This window comes from Bos indicus x Bos taurus, chromosome 21, assembly GCF_003369695.1.
Source record: "Bos indicus x Bos taurus breed Angus x Brahman F1 hybrid chromosome 21, Bos_hybrid_MaternalHap_v2.0, whole genome shotgun sequence".
Classification (NCBI taxonomy): Eukaryota; Metazoa; Chordata; class Mammalia; order Artiodactyla; family Bovidae; genus Bos; species Bos indicus x Bos taurus.
In genome coordinates, this window is record NC_040096.1 from 4,985,524 (window position 1) to 5,005,440 (window position 19,917).

Sequence of the window (19,917 nt, forward strand, 5' to 3'; positions counted from 1 at the left end):
ACAAAATAATGTAAAGCAGTTATCCTTCAATTAAAAAAAAAAGCCTAGCCAGTCTCTTACTTGATAGACCAATTTCATGTGTGCATAGATCTTTTTTTTTTTTTTTTTTAATTTTATTTTATTTTTAAACTTTACATAATTGTATTAGTTTTGACAAATATCAAAATGAATCCGCCACAGGTATACATGTGTTCCCCATCCTGAACCCTCCTCCCTCCTCCCTCCCCATACCATCCCTCTGGGTCGTCCCAGTGCACTAGCCCCAAGCATCCAGTATCGTGGATCGAACCTGGACTGGCAACTTGTTTCTTACATGATATTTTACATGTTACAATGTCATTCTCCCAAATCTTCCCACCCTCTCCCTCTCCCACAGAGTCCATAAGACTGTTCTATACATCAGTGTCTCTTTTGCTGTCTCGTACACAGGGTTATTGTTACCATCTTTCTAAATTCCATATATATGCATTAGTATACTGTATTTATGTTTTTCCTTCTGGCTTACTTCACTCTGTATAATAGGCTCCAGTTTCATCCACCTCATTAGAACTGATTCAAATGTATTCTTTTTAATGGCTGAGTAATACTCCATTGTGTATATGTACCACAGCTTTCTTATCCATTCATCTGCTGATGGGCATCTAGGTTGCTTCCATGTCTTGGCTATTATAAACAGTGCTGCGATGAACATTGGGGTACACGTGTCTCTTTCCCTTCTGGTTTCCTCAGTGTGTATGCCCAGCAGTGGGGTTGCTGGATCATAAGGCAGTTCTATTTCCAGTTTTTTAAGGAATCTCCACACTGTTCTCCATAGTGGCTGTACTAGTTTGCATTCCCACCAACAGTGTAAGAGGGTTCCCTTTTCTCCACACCCTCTCCAGCATTTATTATTTGTAGACTTTTGGATCGCAGCCATTCTGACTGGTGTGAAATGGTACCTCATAGTGGTTTTGATTTGCATTTCTCTGATAATGAGTGATGTTGAGCATCTTTTCATGTGTTTGTTAGCCATCTGTATGTCTTTTTTGGAGAAATGTCTATTTAGTTCTTTGGCCCATTTTTTGATTGGGTCGTTTATTTTTCTGGAGTTGAGCTGTAGGAGTTGCTTGTAGTTGCATAGATCTTGTGTCAAAACAATTCCAAGATCCCTGCTATGCCTTTGTTTCAAATGCCATTGCCTCTACCCAACCCTTTGCTTTCACTTTCACTTTACTCTTTCTCTTAAATTAAGTACAGATACCTTGGCCCTATCACCTTTCAGTGGAAAAGTCATGTATTAGTCTTTTGTCCTTGGAGCCAAATTTGCACAGTGACAACCTATTTAGAGATTTTTAGCAATGGGTCTGAATTATTTCTGCAAAGCTGAGTTTCAATAGGCTTTTAACACTCTAAGCATTTCTTGATCCTATGATTCACTGATAGGGATGAGAAGCATTTGTTTCTTCCATTCCTACAAGAATCAGTATTTGTTTTATCTTTCTTTTCTCTTTTGTCAACTAAAGAAAAACACACAACCTAAAAGTTGCAACTTAAGTATTATTTGGGGATCTTACTGAGGACTTAGGCTCAGTGGTAAAGAATCTACCTGACAATGTAGGTAGCTGAGTTTGACCCCTGGGTTGAGAAGATTCCCTGGAGAAGGGAAGCCTGGTGGGCTATAGTCCATGGGATCACAGAAGAGTCAGACATGATTTAGAGACTAAACAACAGCAACAACAGCTGAGAACTTAGGCCTAGGATGCAGCCTCTCGGCTCTAAGGAACTGCTCTGAAGAATTAAGGAGGAAGCCAGGATATAGCGTTTTTGCTGGGAAAAAAATGTAGCCAAACATCAAAAGATCACTGATAATTACAAAGAAGAGGTACCTCAAGTTAATGGTTTTGATGCTTTTCTATGTATGAGAAGATGTAAGAATCAAGGTTCGTTGAAACTGTCCCTTAGGTATTTATCTTAAATATCTAGGGCCAGTTTCCAAACCACAAAATGCTTCCCCCTTGTTTTTCCCCATCCTGAATTCCCCTCAGGGCACACCACTGGGGGTGTGTGAGGGGGCCACTGGAGTGGCTGATGGCTTGTTCCTTGTAGAACTGGAAATTTTGGCAAAAACCTCTGTTTATTGGAATAGCGGGCAACAGTCCCTGTTCGTACTTTCATAACTGCTTCCAAACTGGCCATTTATCCTCTGAGGTAATTCATTTCTTGTGTTAACTTACCAAGCATAGTCAATAGCAGTTATGGCTTGTATTTTTCACCTTAATTTTCTAAGGCCTGTCTTCCCTGATTGGAATATAAGCCCCATGGAGGCAGAGACTTTTCCTGTTGGCACAGTTCTGGGCCTTCAGTGGTTTGCAGGGCCTGACATAGTGCAACAAAGATGATGAATGAGGGAATTAGTTAATAAAAGGTCAGACTGGTCTGTTGAATTACGTCTCAGAAAGGTTCTTTAACCAGAAACTCAATGAAAAGTATAAATATGAGATTTGTTGAGAATTACTGAACTCTGTAAAAACAATTCATTTATAATATCTAATATGGAAGAAAACTATGAAAGATATTAAGATCACTGACCATATAGATCCTCTTTATTGTGGACCTAAAGATAATCCTTTAAACTGTGACTGGGGGAAGAGCCCCAGAGGTGGTCCAGACTTGAGACATTTCTCTGGGTCTCACAGTAACATCAACCCCATCCTGTATCTAATGTACTGTGCATATTGGGATTACTTCCAGTTACAGAAAAAATTTGCCCCTTCAGCCCTCTGTTGGAATTGGCATTTGACTTGGGTGGCTGTCAGCCCTATTTTTTGTTGTTGTTGCTGCTGCTTGTTTTTTGCTTTTCTGTTTGATTTGGGTTGATTTGTGATTTGAGAAAGCTTTTGGATGAAAATGATCATTTTTATTAGTATATAAGCTAATACTCTCTGGATAATTTGTGTTGTGCCAGGCACTAGAGCTTTTTATTTAATCATTTCTTTTTATATAACTCCTTTAAGAAGTAGATAGACACTACTATTCTATTCAGTTTATAGACTATAGTTGGGTAATGCTGAGCGACTGAATGGAGAGAATGCTAGATTTTGCTACCTGCCAGAGCTTGGACTTAGGAATATAGGAAGGTCTGTGTCTATGTTCTGAATCATTTTCTACTACCTCTTGGCCTCTCGCTATGTATTTATTACAATTTACTATTTACAGAGCATTGTCACGTGTTATCTCACAGTTGACTAATGATATTGGTTGCCTTTGTTAAGTGTCTGCCATGTTGATCCAGGCACGACGTTAAGTGCTAACAGGTGAAGATGAAACCATGAGCAGAACCAAACTCCTGAGAAAGAAAGCAAAACCTGCAGAAAATCCACTAACAGAAATGTCTTTCCCCTCCTTTTGCTCTGTTTCAGGAATATCAAATCGATATATTTTTTGCTCAGACCTGGACTGACAGTCGCCTTAGGTTCAACAGCACAATGAAAATACTTACTCTGAACAGCAATATGGTGGGGTTAATATGGATTCCAGATACGATCTTCCGAAATTCCAAAACTGCAGAGGCTCACTGGATCACCACCCCCAATCAACTCCTCAGAATTTGGAATGATGGGAAAATCCTTTATACTTTAAGGTGAGATGCTAGTGAATATTTAATCCCACTAGTAGTCTGACACTGGGGACTTTAGATCACTGTAGGAATGGGACCCTATTTTCATTGCTGAGTTCTATCACTTCTCATGTTCGGCATGCTACTGGGTCTTGAAGAAGTTTTTCCTAATCCCACATGTGCAAAACTGCTGTTGCTGCTGCTGCTAAGTCACTTCAGTCGTGTCCGACTCTGTGCAACCCCATAGACGGAAACCCACCAGGCTTCCCCATACCTGGGATTCTCTAGGCAAGAAAACTGGAGTGGGCCGCCATTTCCTCCTCCAATGTGTGAAAGGGAAAAGTGAAAGTGAAGTCACTCAGTCGTGTCCGACTCTTAGCGACCCCATGGACTGCAGCCTACCAGGCTCCACCATCCATGGGATTTTCCAGGCAAGAGTACTGGACTGGGGTGCCCTTGCCTTCTCCATGTACAAAACTAACGTCATACAAATAATCTTTAATAAATATAAACTCCTTCCTTAATTAGTATCCATTTCTGCTAGAAGTGGGCTGTGGAAATTACCTTTAATATATTTAACCCACAGGTCCATTCAACTAAGAAATAAAGATGTCTTGGTGTACTAATTGACAAATCTAATTATAGCCAAATTTGAGACCACAAGGAACAAAAGAGCACAGAGGGCGTTCTCTAATGCATCCTTAATGGAAGTGACAGCCACCTTGTAATCAGTCCTCCTGGGGCCAGGCTGTCCTCACAGAAACCCAGTAAGGTAATAGTGGCTGGATTTAAAAGAACGTGAGCTCACTTGCCTGCCCAAAGTCTCCATTGGGAACTAATATTACCTGAGTTTGAACCTGGGTCTGTATCTCTCAAGAGTCTCTCCTGTAGGGTGACCTGAGTCTGACTGAACGCATGACTGCAACATACACGGAATGTATGGTAGGCAGCTACACCAGTCTTCCTGCTCATCCAGCCCTGGGATCAAGGAGGCTGCCCTCCCAGTCTCTGAGGCCTTTCTAGAGCACTGGCCTGACTGCCTTGTGCCGATGGTCGCTTTCTCACTGGCTTTGCTGCTCCTCGGCTGCTTCCTGCACCTCCTGTCCAGCTCCTGACACGGCACCTCCTCATTCTGCTGCTCCTGTCTTAGGATTTTACCCAATTTCCACTTTCCTGCTGACTTAGCTCATCCATTCCTAAGGCTTTAAAAGCCATATTCATGCTGAGGATTCATCCCACGAGTTATTTCCAATCCCTAATGTCCCTTCTGGGCACCAGATTCTTGGAGCTACCTGCCCATGTGATATTTCCTCATGAAATCCCAAAGGGCATTTAATTCAGCATGCTACTGGGGAAGGTGATTGCTCTAATACCTCTGACCATGTCCCTCTGTCCTCCTGCTTGGTGAATACCACTGCCAAGCCCTGAACACAGCTTCCTCCCCCTACATCCATTATAAGAAGCTTTTAACTGCAAGTGATTTGTGATCATAAGGAAAAATCTGTAACTCACATAGTAAATAAGTATTTGTCACATAGACAAAGGCACATATTGGCATCAAAATAAGCAAAACAGTTAAGAATTTTAAAGTTTCAGGGAAATTATAATGTTGGCAGACTGGGAACAGCAACAACAAAAATGCCACAGGAAATTCTACTGATGTTATTTTTGGAAAACAGGATTTTTTAACAGCTATTTCCTCATCAATTCTTAAAAGAATATAAATGAGACTGAAATGAATGTGAGCTTCAGCAAATCATAATAGAGACATGGCCAGTCCTGGGATCCTTTACAAAAACTCAAACCCCAGGAATGCCTGCTTTGAAAAGATGCCATACACACATTTAGTGCAGTCACCACCTGCCTATTCAAGTGGGGAGGCTGGCCAAATATGAAATCTTCCTTACAAGTGGATGAACTTGGCATTATACCTAACTAGGCAAATAAATCAGTTTCAAAATGGAGAAAGGATTTAATTCAGTCAAGCAAATTAAAAACAAAGATATGTGACAGCAAGGACACATATTGTTTCAATTTGTTTCCTCTCTTACTTGGCTTGTATTTCTAGACACAGGGAGTTCACTAATGGACATTCCCTTTGATTCTGATAGTTAAAAGTAAAGCAAAGTGACACGACACACAAAAACCAAATGGTATACTGAATGGATAGTGCCCTTGCCAAGACTGGATTCCATGCAGCCACCCCAGCCCCCTGCCCCCTGTGTTGTGGTAATGTGACTGCCCTGACCTTGCTTAAGGCCTTTGCTGGTTTGCTCCTGGCTGACCTCAAGAGTGACATTTGGCTCCCCCACAGGCTCACCATAAATGCAGAATGCCAGCTGCAGCTGCACAACTTCCCCATGGATGAGCACTCCTGCCCGCTGATATTCTCCAGCTGTGAGTACTGACTTGGGGTATGACTGCTGTGGAAATGACGGTCTAGCCTATGCTGATTTATAGTAAACAGTCATATGACTGATTATAGCATCACTGTACTACCAGAGAAAACAGATAACAGTTTTGGTCTGGACCACCTGAGGATATTCACTCTAGACTTTGTTACATAGAACTTGTGTTACAAAATATGTAGCTTTGATAAATCCTTGAGCAACTTAAACCATTTGTCTTAATAGTAAAGAACTGAGAAATTGATGAACTGTTGACTTACCAAAGACCCTTCTGCTAATAAACTGTCTGTACTATTTGAATGTATACAGAATTCCTTTGCAATAATTTTAGGTTTAATATCATCTTCAGTCAGGTGGTTTCTCTTCAAAATAAAAAGATAGAGTTTTTGCTTAAATGTATTTATATTTGTCTCATTATGCTATAGATGGATGTAATTTTTCATAGTGCTTTATTTAGTCCAGTTTTTACATAGGATTGATGCTAGAGCTAACAAGTACTCATTTACTAATTCTTAAAGACTGTGTCTAATGCTAAGTATAGCAATACAAGTAAAAGGAAATATCAAATTTATTTGATTATGAAGTTTCAGAGTAAAGGCCAGTATGGAAATAAACTTGCAAAATTTATGATGGCTCATTTAAAACATAATGACCACAATACTTAAGTATGACTCATAAGAATTCAGCTAAGTTTATTGACTATCTTTAAAATTGCATATGGGATATGACATGCAAATGTGATGAATTCTCAGGCAGAAGGTTTTGTGGCTTTCTTCACTAGACATTTTAGTGAAAAGACAAAGTGAAATAATGGATAAACACATTGTACAGTTCATTTTAAATTCAGAAAAAGACAAAATAGAAAGCAAAATTTCACCTAAGGATAGATGTAACCAAGGAGGCCAAAGCCATCTTGAGAAAGAAGAATAAAGCTGAAAATGCCAGTCACTAATTTAAAACTATACTACAAAGCTATAGTTACCAAAATGTGTGACACTAGCATAAAAACGGACAGATAGCTCAGTGTAATAGAACAGAGAGCCCAGAAATGAACTCACATGTGTGTGGTCGTTAATTTATGACAAGGGAGACAAGAATATATGCAATGAAGAAAGGACAATCCCTTCAATAAATGGTGTTGGGAAAACAGGTCAGCTACATGCAAGAGAATTAAATTCAACCACTGTCTTACACTATACACAATAATCAACTAAAATTATATTAAAAATTGAACATAAGACTCGACACCATAAAACTACATATCATACTGAAGATCTTCTGTACAGCAAAGAAAACCATCAACAGAATGGGAAGGCTGCCTACTTAATGGATAAAATATTTGTAAGTCATAAGAGAGTAATATCCAAAATATGTAAAGAACTCATTCACCTCAACAGCAAAGAAACTTTTTATTAAAAATGGGCAGAAAAGATAAACAAACATTTTTTTCTGAAGAAGACATACAGATGGCCAATAGGTATATGGAAAGATGTTCAACATCACTAATAAGCAGGGAAACGCACATCAAAACCACAATGAGATATCATTTCACACCTATCAAAATGGCTATTATCAAAAGCACAACAAGTACTGGAAAGGATCTGGAGAAAAGGAAACTTTCTGCACTGATGGTGTGAATTAAGTTGGTGTAGCCATTGTGGAAAATGGTATGGATATTTCTCGAAATATGTAAAATAGGGCTACTGTTTGGTCCAGCAAGGAGAGATAAGAAGGCCTTCTTCAAAGCTTCTTAACAAAGCTAATGGAGGTGATGGAATTCTAGCTGAGCTATTTCAAATACTAAAAGGTGATTATGATAAAGTGTTGTACTCAATATGTCAGCAAATTTGGAAACCTCAGCAGTGGCCACAGGACTGGAAAACGTCAGTTTTCATTCTAATCCAAAAGAAATGTAATGTCAAAGAATGTTCAAACTACCATACAATTGCATTCAATTTACCTGCTAGCAAGGTAATGCATAAAATACTTCAAGCTAGGTTTCCACAGTATGTGAACTAAGAACTTTCAGATGTACGAGCTGGCTTTTAAAAAGGCAGAGGATCCAAAAATCAAATAGCCAACATTTGCTGGATCATAGAAAAAGCAAGGGAATAAAAAAAAAAAAACAGACATCTACTTGTGCTTTATTGACAATGTTAAAGCTTTTGACTGTGAGGATCACAACAAACTATGGAAAATTCTTAAAGAGATGGGAATACCGGACCACCTTACCTGCCTCCTGAGAAACCTGTATGCTGGTCAAGAAGCAACAGTTAGAACTGGACATGGAACAACGGACTGGTTCCAACTTGGGAAAGGAGTACGTCAAGGCTGTATATTGTCACCCTGCTTATTTAACTTCTTTGCAGAGTACATCATGCTAAAGAGATGATGAAGCTCAAGCTGAAATCAAGATTACCAGGAGAAATAACAGCAACCTCAGATACAAAGATGATACAACTTAAATGGTAGAAAGTGAAGAGGAACTAAACAGCCTCTTGATAAAACTGAAAGAGGAGAGTGAAAACACTGTCTTAAACTCAGCTTTTAATAAATGAAGATCATGACATGCAGTCCCATTACTTCATGGCAAATGGATGGGGGGGGGGGGGGGAGTGGAAATGGTGACAGATTTTATTTTCTTGGGCTCCAAAATCACCGCGGTCAATGATTATAGCCATGATATTAAAAGAGGCTTGCTCCTTGGAAGAAAAGCTATGACAAACCCAGACAGCATATTAAAAAGCAGAGACATCACTTTGTCGACAAAGGTCCATCTTCATAACCGGTGTACATCTTAAACAGAGACAAAGTTGTTCGTTCCCTGCCTGCTGTCCCAGTGCATTAACCGAGTTGGGCCCTCTTCAAGGTGGAATGTCCTGGCAAACAGGACTTTTGCTTGGCAGGAAAGGAACCACACAGCTCCCTGAAAGTCCTTTATCTCTTGGATGAGAGAGAAATAGCAGATGCTGTGAAATGGCAGCAGTGGTCCTGTGTACTGTGAAGCAAGTGCTCAGGTACAAAATTTCCAAAAGGAAGCCTGTCTTCCAAGAAGAGAGCAATTGTTCACTTGGCTGGTCTCAGAGATGCCCAGATAGTTGGTAAAACAGTGTTTCTGAGTGTGTCTGTGACGGTGCCTATAGGAGTCATTAGAGTAGTACAGTAGTCAGAGTTTGAGTCAGTAGACTGGGGAAAGAAGATAGCCCTCACCAGTGTGGATGGGGTGGATGGAGTTATCCGGTCCTCTGAGGACCAAATGCAGGCATACCTCCTCTTATTGCATTTCATGTTATTGTGCTTCACAGATCCTGCATTTTGTTTTACAAATTTAAATCTATGACATCCGTTCTTAAACAGCCTTGTTTTTTAATTAAGACATTAACCTTTTCTTTTTTTAATATGTAATGCTATTGCATACTTTTTAAATACAGTTCATGTTGTTCTCACAGCAAGAATATTGGAGTGGTTGTTTTTCAGGGACGCCTGGCATGCTACAGTCCATGCAGTCACAGAGTCACACACAGCTTGGTGACTGAACAACAGCAACAACAACTTTGCATACTTAATAGACAATTGCATAAAGTAAACAAAATTTATATGCTCTGGGAAATTCTGTGTGACTTGCTTTGTTGCCGTGTTTCTTTATTGTGATGACCTGGACCTGAACCCCCAATATTCCAAGGTCTGTCTGTAGAAGAAACAGGTGAATGACAGTGGCATTTGCTCTTTGCTTGAGCTGGGACGTGCATCTTCAGTTCTCAGATATCGGTGGCTCCTGGTTCCCAGGCCTCAGACTTGGATCAGGACTTAAAACCTCAGTCTCCTGATTCTGAGGCCTTTCAACTCAGACAGAAGTACACCACCAGCTTTCCTGAGTCTTCAGTTTTTAGAGGACAGACTGTAGAACTTCTCAGCTCCCATATTGTATGAACCAATTCCTATAATGTATGATCTCTTATATCTTTATCTCTATCTATCTCTGCATCTATATTTACCTTATTGGTTCCGTTTCTCTGGAGAACACTTACTAATACAGGAAGGGAAGTTCTCACCCTTCCATCCTATAAAATACGTGGACTCCAAGGTCCCCAAAATGTTCTTGTGTTCACTTGAGCTCACCTGCTTTGGGTGTTGCCAAAGGGTGTTTTTTGGTATGTCTGAGAGAGGGGGGAGTCCTGTAGCCTGGAGCTGAGAGTGAGAATCGAGGCATTGCCCTGGGAAGCAGGTTCCCCATCAGGGACCACACCAGGCAGACCAGTGTGGAGGGTGAGGGGCATTTTGCCAGCTTGTCTCTTTGCCTGACCTGTACTCCTTGAGATGCTCACCTTTCACCAGATGGCTAGGTCATCTTCCCACATGCTGTCCAAGTCATCTTCCTACATGTTTCTGGATCACTGGCCTCCCCAGATCTTCCCTGACCACGCCACCTCACTGCTGAGGACACTCACACATTGGGGAGTGGGAGGGTGCTGTCGATGCGGACAGTGATGCCTGTAGCAGAAGGGATGGAGCTTTGAGGACTCCTCCCATGAACTGTTATGGTAGAAACCACTGCTACTGATGATTGCACTGGCTCTGCTGTCCAGTCTTGAAGGAAGGTTGCTTTTCTTCTGGTTCTGAGTGAAATAAGTTGTTGAAAGAGCTTAAGGGCCAGGTCATGGCAGAGGAAGAGTTCCTGACTGTAGCTTACCAGGGTCCTCTGTCCATGTTATTCTTGAGTCAAGAATACTAGAGTAGTTTGCCATTCCCTTCTCTAGAGGATTTTTTCAACCTAGGGATTGAACCCAGGTGTCCTGTGTTGCAGGCGGATTCTTTACTGTCTGAGCAACAGAGAAGTCATGGACTTTGGGCCATTATGATGCATCAATGCAGGTTTATCAAATATCCACTCTTGATAATGGGGGAGGCTATGCATGCCAGGGGGATGATATGTAAAAATCTTTTCATTTTGCTATGAACTTAAACTGCTCTAAAAGTAGTCTCAAATTTTGAAATCATAAAAGTAAGTCTTTCTCCTTGCAGTCCAAGGGACTCTCAAGAGTCTTCTCCAGCAATGCAGTTCAAAAGCATCAAGTCTTCGGTGCTCAGCTTTCTTTTATAGTCCAACTCTCACATCCATATGGGACTACTGGAAAAACCATAGCTTTGACTAGACAGACATTTGTTGGCAAAGTAATGTCTCTGCTTTTTAATATGCTGTCTACGTTGGTCATAGCTTTTCTTCCAAGGAGGAAGCGTCTTTTAATTTCATGGCTGAAGTCACCATCTGCAGTGATTTTGGAGCCCAAGAAAATAAAATCTCTCACTGTTTCCATTTTTCCCCCATCTATTTGCCATGAAGTGATGGGACTGGATCTTTGCTGTTTGAATGTCAAGTTTTAAGCCAGCTTTTTCACTCTTCTCTTTCACTTTCATCAAGAAATTCCTTAGTTTCTCTTCACCTTCTGCTGTAAGAGTGGTGTCATCTGCATTTCTGAAGTTTTTGATATTTCCCCTGGCAATCTTGATTCCAGCTTTCCAGGAATCAAGCCCAGCATTTTGCATGATGTATTCTGCATATAAGTTAAATAATCAGGGTGACAATATAGCCTTGATGTACTCCTTTCTCAGTTCGGAACCAGTCCAGTCTTCCATGACCTATTTTAACAATTGCTTCTTGACCTGCATACAGATTTTTCAAGAGGCAGATATGGTAATCTGTTATTCCCATCTCCTTAAGAATTTTACAGTTTATTATGATCCTCACAGTCAAAGGCTTTGGCACAGTCAATAAAGCAGAAGTAGATATATTTCTGGAACTCTCCTGCTTTTTCTATGATCCAACACATGTTGGCAATTTGATCTGTGGTTTCTCTACCTCTTCTAAATCCAACCTGAACATCTGGAAGTTCTCAGTTCATGTACTATTGAAGCCTGACTTGGAGAATCTTGAGCATTATTTTGCTGTGTGAGATGAGTGCAGTTATGTCGTATTTTGAACATTCTTTCATAGCCTTTTTTGGGATTGGAATAAAGATTGACTTTTCCAGTCCTGTGGCCACTGCTGAGTTTTCCAAATTTACTGAGTGCAGCACTTTCACACCATCTTCTTTTAGGATTTGAAATAGCTCAGATGGAATCCCATCACCTCTACTAGCTTTGTCCGTAGTGATGCTTCTTAAGGCCCACTTTACTTCGTACTCCACGATGTCTGGCGCTAGGTTAGTGATCACACCATCATGGTTATCTGGGTCATTCAGACCTTTTTGTGCAGTTATTCTGTGTATTCTTGCTATCTCTTAATATTTTCTACTCTGTTAGTTCCATGCCATTTCTGTCCTTTATTGAGCCCATCTTTGCCTGAAATGTTCCCTTGGTATCTATAATTTTCTTTATGAGATCTCTAGTCTTTCCCTTTCTATTGTTTTCCTCTGTTTCTTTGCATTGATTGCTAAGGAAGGCTTTCTTATCTCTCCTTGCTATTCTTTGGAACTCTGCATTCAGATGGGTATCTCTTTCCTTTTCTCCTTTGCCTTTTGCTTCTTTTCTTTTCTCAGCTATCTGCAAGGCGTCCTCAGACAGCCATTTTGCCTTTTGCGTTTCTCTTCCTTGGGGGAGGTCTCGCTCCTTCCCTCCTGCACAATGTCACACACCAGTGTTCACTTAGCATAGTGCCTTCAAGATCCATTCGTGTTGTTGCAAATGGCAGCGTTTCTTTTTGAGGCTGAGTAATATTTCACTACTTGTGTGCTCAGTTTCTTCAGTCGTGTCTGACTCTTTCATCATGCAGAACTTATGGACTATAGCCCACCAGGTTCCATGAGATTCTCCAGGCAGGAACACTGGAGTGAAATATCACTCAGCCTCAAAAAGAAAACACTGCCATTTGCAACAACACGAATGGATCGTGAAGGCAGTATGCTAAGTGAACACTGGTGCTTGACACTGTGCAGGAGGGAGGGAGCAAGACCACCCGCAAGGAAGAGAAACACAAAAGGCAAAACTTCTCTCTGAGGATGCCTTACAGATAGCTCAGAAAATAAGCAAAAGGCAAAGGAGAAAAGGAAAGATATACCCATTTGAATGCAGAGTTCCAAAGAATAGCTATACACACACACACACACACACACACACACACACACATACATATATATATATATAATGTCTGTACACATACATTTGGAGAAGGAAATGGCAACCCACTCCAGTGTTCTTGCCTGGAGAATCTCATGGACAGAGGAGCTTGGCAGGTACAGTCTGTGGGGCTGCAAAGAGTTGGACACAACTGAGCAACTAACAAACACTATACGTATACATGTACATATACATATAGTAAATATGAGTTTTTATTTGGTGGGGCATAGCAGGTGCCTGCCCCCTCTTGGTAAGGTACTCGGGACGGATAGGGGAAGACACCAGGGTCTAGATATTGGGTGTGGCTTGGTTGGAAGATACTGAGAGAATTCTCACCTGGTTGAAAGACACTGGGAGGTGGAGGGAGTTGATTAAGTACATCCAGGGCTCCGTTGAAACATACTGAGAAAATATCTACCCATGGAAGACACGGGTGGTGGCAGAGTCAGTTTTTACTGAGAAATAACCGGGGCTCAGTTTAAAGACACTGAGGTGGCTCTGTTGTAGAAAGACATAAGGAATGGAGCTCATACTTGCAAGTACCTACTTAACTGGGGAAATTAAATCTCACCCTAAATTTTGAGGGAGCTCATAAATGCATATGCAGTTAAAAATTAAGAGCTGGCTTGGTAGAACCTTAAGCAAGGCCTTCTAGGGGGAAGCTCAGATTTGTCTGTGTCTTTGAGATATAAATATGCTATCTGATCTTACTAAGGTTTTGTATCGTATGTTTGTTTATATTAGACCCATAAGAGGTCTTTTTGTGTTCTTAATAGGTGGCCAAATGATGGATCCTTTTAAAATTAGAGAAACTTACAAATTATTAAATCTAGAGCACTCTGATTGTAACCAACTGTTTTGTTGGTGTCTATAAGGCACCAGGGCTTCCCTGGTGGCTCAGATGGTAAAGAATCTTCCTGCAATGCAGGGGGCCAGAGTTGGATCTCTGGGTCGAGAAGATCCCCTGGAGAAGGGGCTGGCAAACCACTCCAGTATTCTTGTCTGGAGAATCCCATGAACAGAGGAGCCTGATATGCTACAGTACATGGGATCACAGTTGGTCACAATTGAGCAATTACACTACTACTACATATAGTGAATTTACACACATATATATACGTCACTGCCATCCAATCATCTGTGGATGGATACTTAGTTTATTTCCTTGTCTTGGCTGTTGTGAATAATGCCGATGTAAGCATTGGATGCAGATGGAGATTTTGTTTCCTTTGGATTCATATCCAGATGTGGAATGCTGGATCACATGGCAGTTCTGATTTTTTACGTTTTCCTCTACACTGTTTTCTATAACAGCTATAACAATTTACATTCCCACCAACAGTATACTTGGGTTCCCTTTTCTCCACAATCTCACCAACACATGTGATCTCTTGTCATTTTGATGAAGCCATTGTGACAATGAGGGGTGATATTTCATTGTGTTCCTGACTTGGATTTTCCTGATGATGGAGCACCTTTTCATGTACTTGTTGGAAATCTGTATGTCTTTTTCAGAAAAGTGCCTGTTCAGGTCCTTTACCATATTTTAATCGGGTTATTTGTTGTTTTCTATTGACTTGTATGAGTTCTTTATGTATTTTGGATATTAGTCCCTTGTCAAATATATGGTTTGCAAACATTTTCTCTCATTCTATACATTGCTTTTTGGTTGTGGTGGTGGTTTAGTCACTCAGTCGTGTCTCACTCTTACATTTTCCTTTTTTGTGCAGAAGCTTTTTGTTTGATGACATCCGTCTGTAGCCAGATGACCTGGGTGAATCGCTGGAGGTTTTGAGTCCCTTTCTTAGCAGCAGATGGAGGGAGGTAGGATGGTGCAGTGGCAGGAAGGTTGCAGAGGTGCTGGAGAAGGTGACCTTTCAGTGTCTCGGATCTTCTTACATAGGGGCACCACCTCTCCTCTTGGCAGACGATGGTTTTGTAGGTGCTGGGTCACCTGGAGAAGAGTGTGCTCTGGAGGGTGCACAGATGACATTCACGCCTCCTGAACACCAAGCACCTGAAAACCAGCACAAAGGAAGTGCTGGGGGCGGGAGTCAAACAAGAGTGAGAGCTCATCCCTATGTCCGCACGTCTCACTGCCTAGGTATTTGCAGATTGTTTAAATTCTCCGAGACTTAGCTTTCTCTTAATATGCACCTCATCTGTCTCTGTGAAGATTCAGTTAAATAATGGAATGTGCATGTGATGGGAAACTCCTGCTCAGGGCTCCCTCTTTGATCAGAAGGGAGTCATCTGATTGTCATCACCGTGGATACCCTTGTGACTGCAGAGAGTGTTGCTGGGGGCAGGGGAAGCATGAGAGGGAAGGACCAAGGCTGTGAAGCAAGGCTTCCTGGGCTGGAATCCCCGATGCCTGCTTGCTTCACCACAGAACATTGGGGAACTTTCTTCACCTCTGTAAATCCCACTGGGTCTTCCTTCCCCCATCTGTAAAGTGGGAATGGCAGCAAGCTGAAAAATGATGGAAAGGATTAGAGGCATACCCTTTATATATTCCTAGTTTATTTAGCCAAGATGTGGACTTGAGGAAAGCTAGGTGACAGGAGTAAGTATGAGAGATGTTTGCACATTTTCTCTCTTACTGTTAGGTTCCCCAAGGATGCACAGCTGAGTTGGACATAATCTGCACATGAAAGCTTCTAGGGGAGAGGAAATATTCAAACCCTCATTAGTCATTAGCCATGCTAGGCTCAATTTCATCAGTTTGAAAGAATCTACCCAACTATGGACACATTTCTGTATAAAGGTAGCCTGCAGACAGTGGGCTCTGCAACTGTGTTAAAATAAAGCCAAGGATGCTAAAGCAGAAACTCCAGTACTTTGGCCACCTCATGTGAAGAGTTGACCCATTGGAAAAGACTCTGATGCTGGGAGGGATTTGGGGCAGGAGGAGAAGGGGACGACAGAGGATGAGATGGCTGGATGGCATCACCGACTCGATGGACGTGAGTTTGAGTGAATTCCGGGGGTTGGTGATGGACAGGAAGGCCTGGAGTGCTGCAATTCATGGGGTCACAAAGAGTCAGACACAACTGAGGGACTGAACTGAACTGAACTGAAGCTGGCCACTCTTCTTTCCCTAGACCTTATAAATGGCATGCTCACTACATTGGTTTTTGTCAGTGCAGTGATTTTGAAGAGTTTAGAGAAATCAGGGTTTCCACCTGAGAACACAGAGATGAGTGCATTTTTGGCAACTGATGGGAAATTCTATCCATCCAGTGCTAGTTCAGCTCCCTGTGTTCCAGTGGGAGCAGCAAGCACTTCTAAGGATTAAGATAGGACCTCACTGAACTGTCCTACTTGGGGAAAACATCAGCCTGCTGATTGTGCTGCCGGCCAAGACATTCACTTTCACTCCATCGCTGGCTGTCACGTCCACATGAGCACGGAGACCAGAGACGGCCAATGTGAGCACCAGAGCAACAGTGTGCAGCTGATCCTGCCCAGGTTCAAAGCCATAACACAAATAGATTTGACAGGGAAACTAATGGATGCTTGATGCATTAAAGGCAAATTTTGTGAAAATAACAAGGTTGGAAAACCTTCATGTTTCTCACATCTTGTAAAAATTGAAGTCATTGAAGATGAAACCAAAATTTCATCAGCAACAACTGGGAATCTAATCACAAGGTCATTGCCTTCTTGGTTTACGGTAAGAGACCTTTTCCACCATTCATCCAACACAATCCCACAAATGCTGTCTTACTCATGGAGCAGATGAACAAACCCTGAAGAGTGTACAAAAAAAAATCTTTCAAAGAAAAGACTACTTGGCTATGAAGAAAAGACTCCTTCCCTACATCTTTCAGAGTTCTGTTACATATGTTTGTGCAGTATTTCTGTTTTGAAAATTAGTTCACAGGAATAGAGACAGAGATATAATCATTTCTGCTCTGGGATGTGTTTTGGAGGGAAAAAAGGGCAGGATGACTGTAGCACAATATTGAGAAACAGAGAGAAAGGCTTAAAAATGCCTAAACAATTACCTAAGCAGCTGAGTGGTTACCTAGGTTAACAACTCTATCAAGCATTTACCATTCAGATTAGGGTCTTTGTTTTGTTTTTTATGTGTGACTTTCCAGAGGAAACTTAATCACTGTAATAGAGTGGGGATCAGGGGAGACATTTAACAGTTACTTTCACTATTTTATGAAAAAAAAATCTTTGCCTTTAAAATGTTTCCCCCATTCAAAGGCTTGATAGTAAACATTATTTGGGGGAGTAGAAATGAGTCGGACACAACTGAAGTGACTTAGCAGCAGCAGCAGCAGAAATAGTGAAATCTCTAGCTTCTTTGTGTGTTTCTATTGTTTTATATAATGTATGTATTCACTGAAATAAAGTTTAGAAAGCTTTTTGAAACATGACAAAGTGTGAACCCTATTGAGCATCTGGGAGCCTCTGGACTAGCCCCTTGCCTGCTTGGAAAGCCACTCGCAGGCCATTGTGTCCACACAGTGACCCTGAGGAGCCCTGTTTCCCTCCGTGCCTTCCACAGCCAAGGTCATGCAGTGTGGGCTGGGGAGGCCTTCTGCTTGCATCACCCTGGAGAGCGAGAGCAGCTGCGTCTCAACAAAACGGAATGGCTGTTGAGTCTGCACTCTTGATTATTATTACAACTGTTGTTTTTGTTCTTATTACAAGAGGACAGGTGGAGCAGAATTAGACACTCAGGCCTCAAGGTGTGAAATGTATGAGATGTACTTTGTTGAGGCATTGCTCCTCCCCTCTAAACCATTCACCATGAAAAAAAACCAACACAGCAAGCACTTTTATGCACTTTATCTTTGACACCTGTGCCAGCTGTAACTGTACTCTATCTTGAGAAATTATCAAGGAAATGCCATTGCAGTTATGGTGATACTGACGATGTCTGAGAAAGTTGGCTGATATTCAGAGTTTTAAAAGGCAATGCTACTTTTCCCCAAAATAATTAATTTGAAAGTGGAGTAAACGCCAGGTAGCAAATCTCTGTCAGCAGATGTGGGTCTTGCCACTGCATGGTTACAGTAGTCCCAAGCACATGTCTGGTTTTCTCTCTGGCTGGCACCAGGTGTGGCCAGAGAATAGTGATGATCTCTCATCTATGTGTATGTTTCCTGCCAGAGTGCAGGGCAGCACATTCAGCCCTCCATTCCCACCGCCATCCCCCCTTCACAGATGAGAAAACAGCCATAGGGAAGGAACGCAGTGTGGGATCATATAACTGGTGCATGGTACAGCAATAGTATGAATTTGGCTCTTGCTTCCCCAAATCCAGGTTCTTCTCTCCATCCCAGTCTTTATTGTTTTTGTTTTTAGCTAAAGAGACCCAGTGTCAAGGCAAAAGAACCCGTGTATGGCCTTCTAGAAATTTGCTTTTTCTATCACTTCCATCTGTACTCTGACCATTGCCTCCTCACTCAGTGATCAAAAAACATGGGCCTGCATGCAAGACATGACAGAGCCACTGCTTCCTTCCTGCCAAATGAAGGTGAAAATGAAAATTCTCATGGGATTCCTAAGGAAGGCATGCATCTTTCAGGGAAGAAACTGGCATATTCTTCATCAAAGCATTGCAGACATGTTCATAGCCAGCTTAATAAAGTATACTAGGAATTTGGTGGAGAAGGCAGTGGCACCCCACTCCAGTACTCTTGCCTGGAAAATCCCATGGACAGAGGAGCCTGGTAGGCTGCAGTCCATGGGGTCGCCAGGAGTCGGACACAACTGAGCGACTTCACTTTCACTTTTCACTTTCATGCATTGGAGAAGGAAATGGCAACCCACTCCAGTGTTCTTGCCTGGAGAATCCCAGGGACAGGGGAGCCTGGTGGGCTGCCGTCTATGGGGTCACACAGAGTCGGACACGACTAAAACGACTTAGCAGGAATTTTGGAGCATCTCCCCTTTTGCCTTTTCCACTAAATGAACCAAGTAGGAGAGGGGAGCCTGCCTCCTGGATCCTGATTCCGAGGCTTCTGCCTGAGCCAGGTGAGCCCTGGACACAGAACAACGCTCCTGATTCCCCTGTTTCCGGGCTGTGGTCTGGGCTCTTAGGAAGCTTCGCATTGTTCCCCACTCTGTTGGGAAACAACAGGAAGGCAGAAGAAAAGCACACCCAACCAGGAAGAAGTCTGAGCCTTTCTGTTTCTTTCCTATGACAATGCTTAACGTTGTGCTAGTTGAAAAGTGAAGTGCTGAAGGCATCCAGCTCTGTTATCAGAGACCAGGTGAAAAAGAGTGAAATGGAACCTGAAAGGCGATATATTCATAATGTATATAACTGCCAAATGCATATTATTTTAAGCATATCTTGGATTTGTGTATTAATTCCTTTCCTTCTCTCATTGTCATTCTTTAAACTTCTATCACTACCCAGATTTAAAATCTACTCTCCATTGACTCAGCTAAATGACCTACCTAAACAGGAATTCTGAATCACTCTTCTTAAAAGTCTTCAAAGCTTGCTCATTTATTGTGTTCATTCACAAATAAATTCCAAACTTTTTTATCCAGAAGAAAAAAAAAGAAATTAAGGGAGAAAGGGAGGAAAAAGAAAGGAAGGAAGAAGGAAAGTTGTGGCGCATTCTTAATTGGTTTCCATTACCTGGGAATAGAGCTGGAACAATCCAGTTATTCTTTGTGGGATCATGAAAGCAGACTTGGTAATGTTTAAATGTTGCAGGGGACTCGCATTTCTCACTTTTAGACACATTTCCTCTCTTTGGATGACTAAGAGCTGGAGAAAATAGATAACTGTGTATTTTCATCCATTTTATTGGAGCCATGCCAGTC

The 19,917-nt window shown here is 41.7% G+C and overlaps 1 protein-coding gene across 1 annotated transcript in view; it reads left to right on the forward strand.

Annotated features, from left to right (window-relative positions):
- Window positions 1–19,917, forward strand: part of GABRG3 (gamma-aminobutyric acid type A receptor gamma3 subunit) — an 846,789-nt gene that overhangs the window by 560,409 nt on the left and 266,463 nt on the right. Inside the window, exons 4-5 of the mRNA XM_027521318.1 lie at window positions 3,399–3,619; window positions 5,910–5,992. Coding sequence (XP_027377119.1) covers window positions 3,399–3,619; window positions 5,910–5,992 — 304 coding nt within the window. The remainder of the gene's footprint in view (window positions 1–3,398; window positions 3,620–5,909; window positions 5,993–19,917) is intronic.